Below are 16,781 nucleotides of genomic sequence, written 5' to 3' on the forward strand. Positions count from 1 at the left end.
TTTGCTACAGTTAAATAAATACTTGTTTGAAAATCTGCAATGTTAATGCCAATTCTAAATGCTACAATTAGAGAGCCAGCTTGAGGGAAAAGCAAATAACCACAAAATTATCTAAACAGAAGCACAGCTAAATAATAGCACACCTTATTCTTATAGACCTAGTTTAGAGCATTATTTTGGTAAGACTTGTAAAAGCTAATTTAAAAGAAATAAAAATATGAAAGACAAACTTTTAACTTTGCTTTATTACTTAATTTCTGCCTGTAGGTAAATAAAATGACCAACAGAGGGTGCCAATCAACCACTTTGTTGCTCAAAAATCTGTATTGAGTAAATACAGATTATCCTATTTTATATTATTCAATATGGGAATTTAAAATAGCATTTATTTGCCAAAGTTAACAAGGTATAATGAGAAATTGATGAAAGTATTTTATATTTTCTTAATGAAGCACTAAAAGAATTCTAACTGGGATTCCATTATTTGGAAGCAGGTTATAAAATCCTTCACCTCTTATGCAAATAAGTGAAAACTAAAATATTCAGAAGTGCTTTATTATGGAATTTTAAACCATCCTAAAATTATGTGGTATAAAATTAATAACTTCATAAGTATCTTAAAATTGGAAAGATGAGGTTTCTATTTCAAACCTTGATATAACAGACTCTTTCAACAGACACCCAAACAATATAAAGTTTAAAAAATAAAATCAGCAATGTCTTTAATATACCATGTTTTATTATAGAAATACCAGGAGTACACAATTTTCATTTGCCACCTATACTTTTTCTTTTTTTTAGTTATAGTATGTAAGTAATAAATTAGGCAACTGGAGTATAAGAAACTGGTTATTGTGGCATTATTAAAATCACAATTATGTTGAATGATATACATAATTAGGTGCTACAAATTGCTTTGACTAATATTGTTTTTACAAAACCAAATAAAGTATTTCAGAATTTAAGAGATATATTGGCAGGTTTGGGTAGGAGGGAATATTATTGCTAAAATGTAAGCTCTGTAAGCATATGGATTTTTTTGGCCTATTTTGTTCACTGCTGAATCACCAGTACCTTCAAGACACTCAATAAATGTTTAGTGAATACTAAATGAAGTGAAATATATATGGCCATTTTGATGGAGCAGGGAACATTTAGTAGATTCAGACTGAAGTCTTAGGTTTGAATCTTACCATCAATAAATAACTAGTTATGTGAAAGAATTGCCATTAACCTCTTGGCCTCAGTATCATCATCTGTAAAACAGAAGTATCCATCTACCTCATAGGTACTGAATGAAATAATATTTTCAATGAATCTATATCATTCTTAGAAATGTTACACAAATACAAAGATTACTGAGGATTACTGTGTATTTATATTTTTGGCCTCAGTATTTAACATGGAGCTTACATGGAAGAGGCACTAAAGCATTTGTTAAAGTGATCAGAGTCCCAGTTCCAGTTCCTGTAAGATAATGGTAGTTAAATTTGAATTTCTTCAGGTATCTTATAAAAGTTTTCAGATCAACAAGGAAAGCAAATAAAATCACCTATAGCCCATACTTACAGTGTAACTAGAAAACAGAGACTATAAAAAATTTACATTTACATGTAAATAGGAGAAATTAACAACTGAAACCATCAAAGCCAGCTCCTGGAGGCCTTACCCAAGTAGAGTCAGATACCCATTGCAAAACACAATATCAACTTTTGATGTCCCCTAGAAGAAAAGAAAACTGATAAAAGACCTGGTGGATACCATAGCACTGGTTCCTGGGGAGTTGAAAGGGAAGGACTCCAAAAGAATTCTGGTTCCGAAGTCATTAGTCTTGTGGAGAAGAGAGACACACAATGAGGAAGATATCCTTTGAAAGTCTGGACATGTCAAAAAAAAAAAAAACCACAAAAACAAAAAAAACAGGAAGAAGAAGAAGAAGAAGAAGAAGAAGAAGAAAGCAACTGAAGTTAAAAACCCCAAGAAACAAAATCATACCAAAAAATCAGGAAACCAACTAACCAGCATCCCTAAGTCATCTTTATTAAAGAAATTTGTCTTCACAGTTCAAATAATAGAAAACACTCTTGGTCAAAAAAACAAGTAAGCCCTTCTGCGCACCTATCATCACTTGGCCCAAGAAAACTCTACATGCTACATATTTAACTAGGGACAAAGAAAAGGACCCAAACATCCATAGAAAGCTACAATAAAACAAAAGTAGGAGTCGTCAAAATGCTTCAACATTCCACAAACCACTCTCCAAAAAATATAAAATAACAAAAATATAATACTCCAAAATGAACTGAGTGCAGTTAAATAAGCTATTGCAAATGTGAAAGAAGTGGGGAATCTGAAATCTAAAGCCTCAGACTAGTAAAGGACAAACAATAGGTAAATATGCAAAAAAAGAAAAAGAAAGAAAATTAAAAAATGAGAGGTAGGAACAGGAAACAAACTGGAAAAAGAAAAATAAAATCATTTCTGAAATGAAGGGTAAAATACAGTGCCCAAGAATGAAGACATAAAACTGAAAGTATATTAAGGGACATAATGGATGAGAATGAAAAGAGCAAAATTAGATAAAGACTTTAAAAATATCAAAGGAAAGTGATAGACATAGAAGACAGGCAAAGAAGATCCAACTTATGTGTAATTGAAGTCCTTAGATTTGAAAAACAAAGTAAGGAGACACTTAGTGCTTTATTCTAGAGGCTTTAACTCCAAGAAAACTGTCTGAAAATAAAAGAACTGAATCTACATACTGAAAGGGTTCTAAGTGAGCCAAAATGGTCAGCCTTTAAACATACTCCACTAAAATTATCAGACTTTGGATAGCAAAAACTATTTTTAGCCTCTAGATAAAAAGACCAAGTCATTTACAAAGCAAGGAAAATTAGACATTAGATTTTTTTATAAGAAAACAGGGATGTGAGGTTTTCAAGAAACTCCAGGAAAGAAAGCATTGGCCAAAGATTTTTGTATACACCCAAGCTGTCCTTTTAAAGACCAACACTAAAGAAAAGCACTTTAAAGATAAAAGAATATGAAGAAAGCTATACTCACATTGAGAAATCTACTAGATCATAAACTCCCCTCAAACAAGATATGATTTTGGAAAGTACAACAAAAGGTCAGGTAGTAAACATTATACATGTTTAAAAGTGTATCAAAGACTAAAACAAAAGTGGAGACACAAGTACAAGATTAGTATGTATTATCTACTCCATCACAGGAGAACTGACCACAACCTAGAAAAAGATAATACTAAACTAAAATAAAATAGAAAGGTACAGAAGGAAAAAATGGAAAAATAAAATGAGTTCATTGATCTCCACATAGATGAAAAGTGAAAATAAAATGATATCATTCAAAGTAGAAAAACAAAATAGTAGAAGCCTAAGGGGAGGAATAAAAAAGAATTAAAGTGATTATAAAATTACCAGTATATAGTTTTTTAACATAAAGTTCTAGTAACTACTATAACCAATAACTCTTTTTAAATTAAATAAAATTTTAAAAAGCACAGAAGATAGGCGACATACTGTAAGACAAACCGCAATTATAACATACATAAGTTAACATAGCATAAAAGAATATAACAAAGTCAAAGCTAAATATATCAGTAATATAAATGTAAATAGGCTTATTAAATCCCCTAGTTAAAGGACTTTCAGATAGGTTCACAATATAAAACCCAACTCTGGATGAATACAAGAAATACACCTTCAACAAAGTGATTCATAAAGGCTAAAATAAAGAGATGGGCAGAGGTAAACCAAACAAATGCAAACACTAAAAATGCCTGGGATTATGATCTTGTTATCAGGCAACCCCTGAATTGGAGTCTATGTGACAAGCACTATGTGACAACAGTAACAAAAGAACACTTGATAACAATGCTAAAGGCCGCAATTGACAACATGTGTGTAACAAGCACTAAGATACCAAACGTCTCATAAAACGGAAAGTAGGAGATATACAAGGGGTAAGACAGAAAAACTTTAGTAACAATCTCAACCTATCTTTCAGTCCAAGACAGTTCAAGTGGCCCAAAAATAAGCTAGGCTGTAGAAGATTTTAAAAACAATAGCATATATCTTTTGAACATATATGAAAGTTTGTACCCTGATAAAAAGAAATGTGAGAACTTTAAAAGGCTGTGAAAGTTATGAAAATTAACTATATTAAGTCAGAAAGAAATTATATTTCTTAAGATAGAAAAAATAAAAATCTGATCAAGATAAAAAATGCATTCCTCTTTTGGTATGTCAGAGTAGCTCATATTAGAAAAACTCTACCTCCCCCTCTTATGTTTTCCACAGAAAACAATATAAAGTCTGGAAAAACTACTTAAAAAACAACTACCTGAAGGGACTGGCAAGCAACCAAAAGTAAGAAGAAGTCAGAGAAGAGTCAACACTAGAAGGAAGTATACTCATACAATGGAATACTACTTACCAATAAAGAGGAGAAAATCACTGATACATGCTAGTTACATAATGAATCTCAAAAGTATTATGTATGACAAAGGAAAAAAGAGAGTACATACTGGACAATTGCATTTACATTAAGTTCTAGAATAGGCAAAACCTATGGTGGAAAAAAAATCAGTTAACAATGGTTGCCCCTTAGAGTAGGGACAGAGGTAGGTAATACTAATTGGGAGTCGGGGAAAAAGAAACATGACATATCCAAGAAGTTCAATTTAGTCCAAGGGTAAAAAGGGACACTCAAATTGAAACACTAGATGACCCTGTTTATGAAACTGAAAGAAAAAGATCACTTTAAGGAACTTTTAATCATGGTCTCCTGTCTATCCACAGGAATGTATACATGTTTGCGCATACATAGACACATGTACAAAAAGAACTTTCTTCGAATTGCATCACAAAAAATAAGATGAATTGATAAACAGATGAATTTAGAATAAAGAAAATATAATTAAAATATTAATTGTAGAATCTAGGTGGTGGGTATATGAGTCTTCATTTTACAAGTCTTTCAATCTTTTTGTATACTGGAAATTTTTTCTAATTTCTGTATGCTGGAAAAAAACTGCAAAGAAATCTTGAACTGGCCTAGGTCAGTAATCATATTGATACTAAAATTATGAAACTACTTTACATAATCACATTATTAAATAAGGAAATAGGATTACTGTTATTATGAATTAAGATTTTCAGAATAACAAAGAGACGCAAATATAAAATAAAGAAAACAAAAACCTAAAAATATCAATATACACTCATAATTTAAAAAAAATTTTTAAGTTTATTTATTTTGAGAGAGAGCACACATGCATGAGGTGAGGGGCAGAGAGAGGGAGAGAAAATTCCAAGCAGGCTCCATTGTGACACAGTGCAGAGCCCAACAGGGGGGTTGAACCCACAAACCATGAGATCATGACCCGAGCCAGGATCAAGACAGATGTTTAACTGACTGAGCTATCCAGGCACCCCACAAACTCCTAATTTTTTAAAAAGTCTCTCCCATAGCTATGTCTACTAAAAAAATCTAAAAGCAGTGATCCCCGGTAGCAATGAGCACACCCAGTGCCCAGATCTTGATTTCAAAATATCATTTACCATTAAAGGGAACCAGAACTCATTAGACAAATGGCTGATTCCAGGTATATGGCACAGAAAATGCAAGACAAGCCTAGGTCATCTTTTTGTGCTAGAAAGTAAGGAAGTTCTTAAAGACTAATAGAGGCAAGTCAAAAGAATAAAGAAGCCATTTTGAAGGAACTTCCATCAAACAAATTTGGGACAATTTATCTATCAAAAAGATCAATGACTATAAATGATATAATACACTGAATAAATAACAATCCATGAAGCAGTGGGAGAGAAAGGAGAGAAATGCCCTTTCTTACAGAAGAGTAGCTAAAAAGTATAGAAAAAATAATAGGGTTAGATAATTACTATCTGCAAACCTCATTGTAATAATGTAGGCAAGGATCATAAATAGATAAAACCACTAAGTGAAAGCTAGTTAGATAACAGAATATAACAGATAACAGAATATAATGTCCCACAGATTACTTGTGAATTGCAAAGAAAAAACCATTATACCACAAAGGAGAAATCAGCCAACTTCCATCCAAACCAAGGGATCAAACTGCATCACACAGGGTGGTAAAACCAATTATCTCTTCACATTACACTGGCAGCATGTATCTTGCTCAATCTGCCCTAAAACAATTCTTGCCCCCAAAATGTTTAACCTGAGTCTTATTAATAAGCCATTAGATGCAAATTCCAGGTACAGCTAAAACAGGAAATAGGATAAAAGGTCAATGATACCATAAGAAACAATTAAATAAATACAAAATGCAGGACATTCATAAAGGATATTTGTTAGAAGTGCAGACTCTTCAAGGCATTAATGGCAAGGAGTCTTTATAAAAAAGTAAAATGATTAAAAGAAATTAAAGAGACATAACCAAATGTATTATATGAACCTTGACTGAATTCTGGTTTTAGAAAAACAACCAGAAAGGATTTTCTTTTAACAACTAGTTGAAAGTGAATTCAGACTGAATGTTAGGTTATTACTATGGAATTATTGTTAATAATTTACATGATAATCATATTTTGGTTATGTAGTAGAATGTTCCTCCTTTTAGAACCACTGAGATGTATATGCCATGTTGTTTGCAACTTATTTTCAAATGGACCAACACAAAAAAGGAAAAAGGTATGTGTGTGCATGTAGCACAAAGACAGAGGGTGAGTAGATGAACTATATGGTAAACTATTAATGGTCTGCCAAGGTAGAGAATATACTATTCTTACAATTTTTATCATACTATTCTTATTTTTTTTACATATGAAATTTCATAATAAAAAGTTGATTAAAAAACTGAACAAAGTAGGGAATAAGAAATGAAAGTCTATAACATAGCAAGCATAGAGGACAACAAAAGTCAGAACCTAAGAATATACAAAGAAATTGACAAAAAGAATGTTAGGAAATTAAAACCAAGGTTTATACCTCTTTCAGTTTATAATGTGATATTTATGCACCCTTAGCATACCTGGCACCTAGAAGTCTGTCAGTTAACAACTGTTAACGTGCTAGCTAGCCTTCTAAACTTTCTTGAATCTTGCTATCCCTTTGCTTTTCAACTTTGGCTTCATCTTCAGCCTCAACCAAACACATCTCTTCACTGTTCTTAAATAATAAATGGTCAGGGGTGCCTGGGTGGCTCAGTCGGGTAAGCGTCGGACTTCAGCTCAGGTCATGATCTCACCCTTGTGAGTTCCAGCCCACATCTGGCTCTGTGCTGACAGCTTGGAGCCTGGAGCCTGCTTCGGACTCTGTGTCTCCCTCTCTTTTTCTGTTTCTCCCCTGCTCACACTCTGTCTCTCCCTCTCAAAAATAAATAAACATTAAAAAAAAAATTCATGGTCATCTTTCACCCTGAGCTTTTATTTTGCTATTTTTCTTTCTTGAAATGCTACTTTCTTCCTACTCACCCAACCAAACTAGATCATCCTTCATGATCTCGAAGATCATGAAGACCCAATTCTTCCACTAGATCTTCTTCAATTCTATCATTTCATCCTGATTTGATTCTTCTTTAACAAAGCTAAAAATTATATTAATTTGTTTATATTTTATAGTAAAATTTTAGAGAAGGTAGACTAATGGTAAGCAGTAGACTCATTAAAATGCTCTTTTAACTCTGGCAGCAATGTAAAAGCAAACCATTTTTCTACCTCAAAGACTATCAAAACCAAGCTAAGGAACAGACTACTGTATCTCTAAAGGTAAAATGTTTGGCTTCTGAATATACAAATATTCTCATATTTTGACAAATTCTGTTCTTTGAATTTGTACACACTAGCACGGTACTTAATAATTGTTCTACAAGTAGTAGATATTTGGTAAATATTTGATTGATTCATCAAATGGCATAATTTACATAACTTCCTTCAAGATATTGAAAAAACTTATCATAAGACTTGCCTTACTATTTAGATCATTTGGGGGCACCTGGGTGGCTCAGTTGTTTAAGCTTCTGACTTTGGCTCAGGTCATGATCCCATAGTTGGTGAGTTCAAGCCCCGTGTAGGGCTCTGTGCTGACAGCTCAGTACCTGGAGCCTGCTTCAGATTATGTCTCCCTCTCTCACTGCCCCTCCCCTGCTCATGCTGTCTCTCTCTCTCTCTCTCTCAAAAATAAATAAATATTTTTTAAAATTTAAAAAATAGAAATAAAAAAATATTTAGGTCATTTTTATGTAATAAGAAGGTAAGTATTATAATTTCCAGTTATATTTATATGATCAGTAACATCAGGTTCTATCTGCACATAACAATATGGAATTGTAAACAAAAGAATTCATAGAGAATATTCAGGTTTCTTTAAAGAAATAATTTTATAATTAAGGGAGACAATTTTTTATAGGAATAATGAATATAAATGTATGTATAGCAGCAAAGCTATTTTCATCTAATGAAGATAATCTCTAAAGAAACTGAAAAACATGCACATTTCCAGTTGAGAGTTTCAGATATTTTTTCCTATCTTTTTTATATAAATCCCATAAGGATTAAGTTTATTTAAGCATTTTTACAAATCAGTAACTTTAGAAAAGTTACACTGCCAAATTAAGAAAATAGTCAATTCATAATTCACTATAAGTATTTAAAAAACATAAATGTGGAGGACAGATATGATTTCCAGAGGAGCATTTCATGTAACTGTGAGAGATGATATAATAGCAAGTGTTTAGTCCCACACTATACTTCAACCAGTGTTTCTCAAACTCTTCCACTGAAACAGCCCCCTCCTGACCGAATATCCTTAAAAAGGATAAGAGAACATATATCTCTCTCCATGAGTAGAACAGCCCAAATTATGCCACAATTATAAATTTCTCATTTTTTCTTAAAAATTCACGGTTAATAAAGAAGGTGTGTCATATTTATTCTATGGCTTTTTATATCTCCTGACACATACTTATGTACTCTTAGTGATTTATATGACCCAGTTTGAGAAGCACTGACTTAAACCAGTGTATGCCCATGTGAAAAATATTTTCCTGAATTATGACATAAGAATAATTTCATTTTATAACATCAGGGATAAATAATAATGAAAATTATTTGTTATGTGTTGAATAATAAATATGTAAAAAGTATTAAATTAGGTTTTTAATATATATAATCTTAATTTTCAAAATGTAAATATTATCTTACCAACAGTAATTAAGGAACTGAGACACAAAGAGATTAAATAGCTATCCAAAGGCAATACAGCTAATAAATATTACTTTGTACACAAGTCTTTATTATATCACAATCTCATCAACATTTTATTTTTACAAAATCTCACTTTTCAAGAATTTAATGCAGATGTGCTATGAACAGCACATAGCCACTAACGTATCAAAAGAAACTCTTCACTAGCAGTACAGTTTTCAGACCAATCGATGATGGGTGATGTAAGACCACTTATATTAGAAAAGAAATCCCCATCTAGCCACTAAGTTGAGCTAATTCTTGGGTTCAAGTAAGACCTGGCATTGTATATGTGCTGCCAAAGCGAGCACAAGACTGGGCATTGTAAATAGGATAGGATGTAAATTTCATACACACATTCTAGACCCAATCCAAAATGGCAGCACAGAGTAACATTATTTGGCAAATCCTAAGCAACCTCCTGTTAACTTCTGTCACTAGCCAGTTACAAGTCCTTGAGTTAAGTTGCTTGCCTGTCTAGGATTTATGTTCACCATGTGAAAGGGGTGTGCATTTCAATTTCTATACCTGTTTTCGTTACTCTCAGCTAGTACTTCTTTGTTAGCATTTTTTAAGCAACTCGTTTTTTAAAAAATTGACATTTCTATATACTAATTATCAGTCTTGGTCCTCTTTAAAATATTCCCTCAGTTCTTGATTCTTAACCACTTCATTTTACAATCTGGAACACAACAAAATCGCCTGGTGAAAACTGCTACTTTAATAGTAACTTTACTATGAGCTCTACTATCAAAATGTTTATAGTATCAGAGTCTATTTCAGTGTATTTATTTTTTAAAAAGCTTTGGTGATTTGATATTTGCCATTAAAGTTAACTTATATTGTGTTCTTAATTCAAATTATTCAGTACATTAAAATCCATAGGAAAACTATACTACTAACCATCTTCCAGTTTGATTTGCAACCTGTTCTTCTAATTTCTGTAGCTCCAATGTGTAAGCCATTATTCGAGCATTGCATACCATGAGATTCTTAACTGCATGCAAGATCTGGTCTTTCTGAGTACTCAGAGAAAGGAGTTTCCATATTCCTTCTCGCATTCGAATTTCTAAATCTATTTTTTCTTGAATGCTGCAGTCCTTAAAAAAAAGAGAAAAGCATTTTTTTAAAGATAGCAAAAATCCAAAATTATAACATTTCTTTTTATTAGTAAAAATGTGCTAGTGATTTTATAACATATTGGGAAAGTAACAAAGTTTTGAAGTATGATAGTACAAAAAATATAGCTATTCAAAAATGCTGTTTGCAAAACCTTAATTTCTTGCTTTATTAGGAAGTCTACAATCTAGCGGAGAAACACAACAGAAACAAGGGTGAGAAACATTACATATTCTTTGCATAGCTTCGCAAGTTTGAATAGTGTCCCCCAAATATTCCTGTCCTCCCAGAACCTCAGAATGTGACCTTATTCAGATACAGGGTTTTGTAGATGTAATTAGTTAAGATGAGGTCATACTGGAATAGTGTGGGCCCTAAACCCAATGACTAGTGTCCTTATAGGAAAGCCATGTGAAGACAGAGAGACATACAGAGATAACTCCATGTAAAGACTGAAACAGAGATGAGAGTAATGAGTCTATAAGCCAAGGACTACCAAGCAACCACCAGAAGCTGGAAAAGGCAGGGAAGATTCTTCCTACAGCCTTCAGCAGGAGTATGGGCCTGCAGATACCTTGATTTCGTACTTCTGGACCCCAGAACGATGAGAGAATAAATTTCCATTGTTTTAAGCCACCTAGTTTTGGTAATTTGTTAAGGGACAGTCCAGGAAATGAATACAATAATATGTATAGTAACTAATGTGAATATTATAGCACATGTACATATTATTTAAGTTGTATTGTGGGATAGCAAGATGTGGTTGATGACACTGAATTAACCAAGGAAAAACAGATGTTGGAAAGGAGCAGATGCTGGAAAAGGGACTGAGGTTTAGCAGCTATGGTAAACAAAGTCAATAAAATCTCAGAAGCTACAGAGGGAAAGCACTGTGTTAAAAAATGTCCAAAGCTTTAGCTATCAGATGGAACAGAGATGTAGAATATATTTTTGGATTTTTGTTTATTTTAAAGAGTCACCATGAAACTACTAAATCATTTTAGTTCTGAAAGTCTTTTATTCCATACAATGATCTTGTAGTGGCCCGTTCTATATACAAGTTACACATGTGACAATAGAATTCTAGAAGCTGAAACTCACAGAGGCTTTTTAAACAATTATAAATCATTAGATATACTCTTTACTAAACTACAAACACAATAATGCTCTAGTACGTCTATTTTTAAAAGTAAAGTGACCATTATCCTGGCTTCTGTGGTAAAAAAAAAAAAAATGAATGCTATAATTTACCATTTAATTGAATCAAAATCTATATAAAAAATGTAACTGGAACCTAATAACAAAAGTTCCAGGTATTAAAAAGACAATCTTTTCAAAAAGAAAACCTAAAAGTTAGGAGGGCAAGTCAATGAAAATTACGCTAAAAGAGAAGCTATAAGGGTGCCTGGGTGGCTCAGTTGGTTAAGAGCCCAACTTCAGCTCGGGTCATAATCTCACAGTTCATGGGTTCGAGACCGGTGTCGGGCTCTGTGCTGACAGCTCAGAGCCTGGAGTCTCCTTCAGATTCTGTGTCTCCCTCTCTCTCTGCCCCTCCCCTGCTCACACTCTGTCTCTCTGTCTCTCAAAAATAAATAAACATTTAAAAAAAAATTTTTTTAAGAGAAGCTATAGTAGATGATTTGACTATCCAAATCAATCAAATATACTATTCACATGCAGAAAACAGATCTGTTTAATTACCTTCTGTAATTACATCACGTAATTACCACATAAAAACCTTCTTTAGTGGTAGAACTCAAAACTGGTACACTACATAAATGTAGTCATTTGCTAGTTTTCCTTCTTTACACATGGCTGAATCTCAACAACTCCATTTCATCTTTGTATGACTTTGTCAGCCCCAAAGTAAATTCTTCTTTAATGTAATTAATAACGAATTTTAAGAATTATCTATGTGACCCATATGTCTCTAAGATTAAGCTCTGTCAAGCTGGTTAGTATTGGGGAGCACACACATAGGAGGCAACCTGAAGCAAGATGAATAGTTTTACCCCACAACCCAAATATAAACAAATACCATCTGGTGCCATTAAATTCAATTTTGCTTTTTAAATGTTACAGTGAGGCAGCCAGCTGAACCAGCACAGTGGTTCTTAAAGCTGGCTACACATGAGAATCACCTCTGGTAGAGGAAGAGCCTTTTATAAAAGCATCTGAACTTACGACCCACCTCAAAACAATTAGGCTCTCTGGAGGTGGAGCCTGAGGTTTTTTTGTTTTGTTTTGTTTTGTTTTGTTTTGTTTTGTTTTGTTTTGTTTTGTTTTTAAGTTCCTCCAGTGACTCAATGTAGAGCCAGGGGAGAGATATGCGGTAGTACTTGAAATTCCACAGTGACCTGGAAAGTTGCAACAACCTTAAGAAACCAGTAGGTGGCCACAAACACATTAAAGAATCAGTTTGGGTTCTAGGGTTTCCATCTTGTAAATGAAGACTGTCTTCTCTTCATCACTTGATAAAGACTATAAAATTATAGAGGCTTGGGAAATAGTGCAAAAATGAAATGCAAAGTTAAGGCTTGTTTTTTAAATCACCTTATTTGTAAGATTAAATATTCATTAATATTAATATCAATATTAATATTCTTATTAATAATTAATAAGATATATCTAACAGATATTAGTATTAGAATTCTAATAGCGTGGGGGTCAGCAAACTATAGCCTAGCCAATGCCTGTTTTTGTAAATAAAGTTGTACAGGGGCACAATCACGCCCATTTGTATTATCTAAGGCTACTTTCAAACTACAATGGCAAAGTTGAGTAATTTCGAGAAAGACCATGTGGCCCACAAAGCTGAAAATGTTTACTATCTGCCTTTTTACAGAAATAGTTTGCTGATCCTTAATTCAGCCAAATTAACATACATAGTAAACTATGACCTTACCTCCCCTATTCTACAGTGAGCAGATGTGGATCTGGGAGGGCTGACATGAGTGGGGTGAATTGTTAAGCATATGTATGCTTTTGAATGTACTGGGGTTTAAAAAAAAAGAGGTATGGTGTTACCCGTTTTTTGTTCTCCATGCAACTTCTTTTAGTACACATCTATACTTCACATACAGGGAAACCCATCTGGTCAAGTGATAACTACTGCAGCCAAGAAAGTCTTTTCAGAGTGGAAAAACTTAATTTTAGTTAGTAAGGGGTGCAAAGTGCTCCTGGGGTTAAGAGCTGATGTGCCATGCACAGTGAGAACAATGATCACGTAATGAGGGCATGCATAGAGCATTCAGTGATGGTGCTTACTAACCCCAAAGCGGTATGGCAGGGAGCTAAAATCATGACTGCTGCTGCCTCAACCATAATGGCAGAGTAAACACTGACTAGGACCCATGACAAAAGCATGTATTCATCCCTCTTAGAAGTGTCTGAAAGCAAGTCTCCAGAAAGAGCAAATGGGGTGGGGAAGAATGGGGTGGGGAAGAATGGGGTGGGGGGAAATCTTCCTCTTGCCATTTCTCCTTCAATTTTCTAAATATGAGCTACCTTGTAATCAAGTCAAACAGAAGCCTATGGTACTGTCCTGATCATGTAGATACCTAGTCAGGCTGATAAAAATGGACAGGGCAAGGCTAAAAATGAAACAGGGAAATGATTTAGAAGTGCAAATCTAGACTATGTAGAAAACAGAAAGATACCAGGTTTTAAGAGCATAATGGGACAAAGGAAGTGCAAAAAAAATGGCCTTAATATTTTTTTTAAGTAGGCTCCACACTGGGCATGGAGCCCAATGCAGGGCTTGAACTCACATTCCTGAGGTCAAGAGTTAAATGCTCAACTGACTAAGCCACCCACGCTCCCCTGAAAATGGACTTAATTTTGAAATTAAGCACTGACTTAAAAATAAATGAAGCTGGGCTGCTGCAAGACAACTGTAGTAACCCAGATAGAAAATATCACCCACCTAATGGATATAGTTAAACCGTGTTAGTTAAGAGACCATGGTGAAAGAGAAGACTGCAAAATAGTATATATAGCATACATCCTTCTAAAAGAAATTGTGTGTATTTTAAGAATTGTTTATGTACAGGGGTGCCTGGGTGGCTCAGTCGGTTAAGCTTCTGACTCTTGGTTTCGGCTCAGGTCATGATCTCATGGTTTATGAGTTCAAACCCCACATTGGGCTCCATGCTGACAATGCAGAGTCTGCTTGGGATTCTATAGCTCCCTCTCTCTCTCTCTCTCTGCCCCCACTTCAAAAGTAAATAAATAAACTTAAAAAAAAAACTTAAAAAAAAAGGAATTGTTTATGTACAGAAAAAGTCTGGAAACTGTTAATAGTGGTTATTCTGTGGAATGGTATTAGAGAAAGAATTCTTAAATCCATGTTTCTGTATATGTTTACTACAATGAGATAGTGAGACAGGGAAACTGAAGAACTCCATTAAAATATGCTTTTTGCTCCTTTTCCTGCTTCTATCCTTGCTACCTGCCCCTACACTCCACTTTACACATGTCTTATAATGAAAATAGTGCATGTCCTCCTTGTAAGGGACAAGGAGTTAATGATTTGTCTAGAATAGATAACATCTAAGGATGAACCAGATGAGAATGATGGAAGAAGCTACTATATGTGTATTCCAGACCACTGGCACTAGACATCTCAATGCCAAGACCCCCTGGCTCCAAGCAATAATACCTGGGCCCTCATCTTTGTTCTAACAGGTTCCTAGATGCCTGAGAGGACACGTACACTAGACCATCATCCTCAGTAAAAACCCCCAGACCCCGAATGAAGACAAGACTCATGCTCCTCTCCTTTCGGAGTCTCCTGAACTTTTGTCTGTAACTGCTTTCTCTGTATCTTCAATAAACTCACCTCCTGCTGGCTCACATGTGATTTCCATCCTGCAGGAAGCCAAGAACTGGTCCTGTGGGACCCCTTCTGGATCCCTGAACCAGCCTGCCGGCATCAATGGCATTACTTCTTGAATTTCTTTTTTATTAAGATTTCAAAAGCTTGAAAGTTTGTAAGAAAGGTTAGGTGGCTGCCCCAACAGATGAATGGGACAAAAGATAGTAAGAAAAAGTTTTCCCTCAAGCACATTCTGAGTGTCAGGTACTATGCTAAGTACTTTAAAAAGGTTCTCAACTCCCAGCAACTTTCTAGGATAAGCATTTTACCCATTTTACAACTGTGGAAACCAAGGACTTAGAAAAGACAGGTTAACTTATTTGAGATTGTTCAACAAGCAGAATTGGATTTGACCTTAATCTGACTCCAAAGCCAATGCTTTATGCTGCGAGTACTCACAGCTGACTCTAAGGTTTCAGTAGATGTTTCACTAGTGTTATGACCACCTCAGAATCTTTGGTCCTATCCCTATTAGGTGGCAGTTTCACTAATATCAGAGGAAATACAGCAAATAAGAAATCACTGTTAGTCAAATATAAAATTCTCTTAGCCTCAATATTCCTGTTAGATTGAAACCTATTACTATTTTGCAATTTTTATCCAAGATCCAAACACAAGCAATTTCCACAACTCAATTACTTGGTTTTCTTACTGCCTATGAAATCATTAAATATTACTGTACCATCTCACATGTAAATAACCCAGTTCTTATGTATATTTATTTACTTTCATTCCATGTAGCTAAAGTTCTTTCATGACCTTATCTTCTTGTCTCTTTTGTAAAATTCCTAAATATTACTGCTGCACACAGCTAAATAAATATACGGCTACACCAATACCTATGTAATAAATACCAGAACCTCAACAGATTGCCTGCCCATTCACTAGAAATCAAGATTCTGTTATCAGAACAGAAAAAGTACTTAACAGATAGGACAGAAAAGCATTTTACATCAAAATGTCTGAAATTTTTGAAAATGCTGGCATAAAACAGCATTACTAATAAAGGAGTTGGACTTTGGTTTGCATAATAGTTCTTACTGTCTTGCTTTATTTCCCTCAGTATTATTGAAGAATTTCTAACAATTTTGTATCTGCTGAGGTTTCTAAACAAAATAACAGGTTTCTAAGCAAAGGTTAGAAGGTTAGGTTTACCCAGGTTTCTAATAAAAAAAATAGGTTGGACCATATAAAAGTGCTGATAGTCTACTAATTTTGACCTACAAAACTGGCATTTTCACATGGTTTAATCTATTTCAGAACTAGGTAAAAGAAGGTGGAGATTAAAGGGAAGATCAAGCATAAAGACATCAGTTTTAAGACTCTAAAGTTAGAGTTGAGGGGAAAATATAACACTTTAATAATTGATTGGTCTCTATTCAGTAAAAAAACACATACTTTACATGGCGAAATAGCAAAACATCAAACTTCTCTCTTATCCGATTCGAAAAGAATCCACTATCAAACCAAATTTTTCTAAAGTTCCAAGTTTGCAGTTTGCTTCTCCACCCTGCCCCCATCGAGTTTATGTCGTG

At 34.1% G+C, this 16,781-nt stretch overlaps 1 protein-coding gene across 6 annotated transcripts in view; it reads right to left on the reverse strand.

Moving 5' to 3' along the window:
• Nucleotides 1-16,781, reverse strand: part of RTKN2 (rhotekin 2) — an 80,101-nt gene that overhangs the window by 62,563 nt on the left and 757 nt on the right. For 3 of the 6 annotated variants that reach the window (XR_007145493.1, XR_007145492.1, XM_047826313.1), the window contains exon 2: nucleotides 10,155-10,351. Coding sequence is in view for 4 of the 6 variants with exons in the window: in XM_047826313.1 (XP_047682269.1) it covers nucleotides 10,155-10,351 (197 nt within the window). In the remaining 2 variants the exon portion in view is untranslated. The remainder of the gene's footprint in view (nucleotides 1-10,154; nucleotides 10,352-16,781) is intronic. The other 3 variants (XM_047826315.1, XM_047826316.1, XM_047826314.1) reach the window with 3 other exon arrangements.

Source organism: Prionailurus viverrinus, chromosome D2, assembly GCF_022837055.1.
Source record: "Prionailurus viverrinus isolate Anna chromosome D2, UM_Priviv_1.0, whole genome shotgun sequence".
NCBI lineage: Eukaryota > Metazoa > Chordata > Mammalia > Carnivora > Felidae > Prionailurus > Prionailurus viverrinus.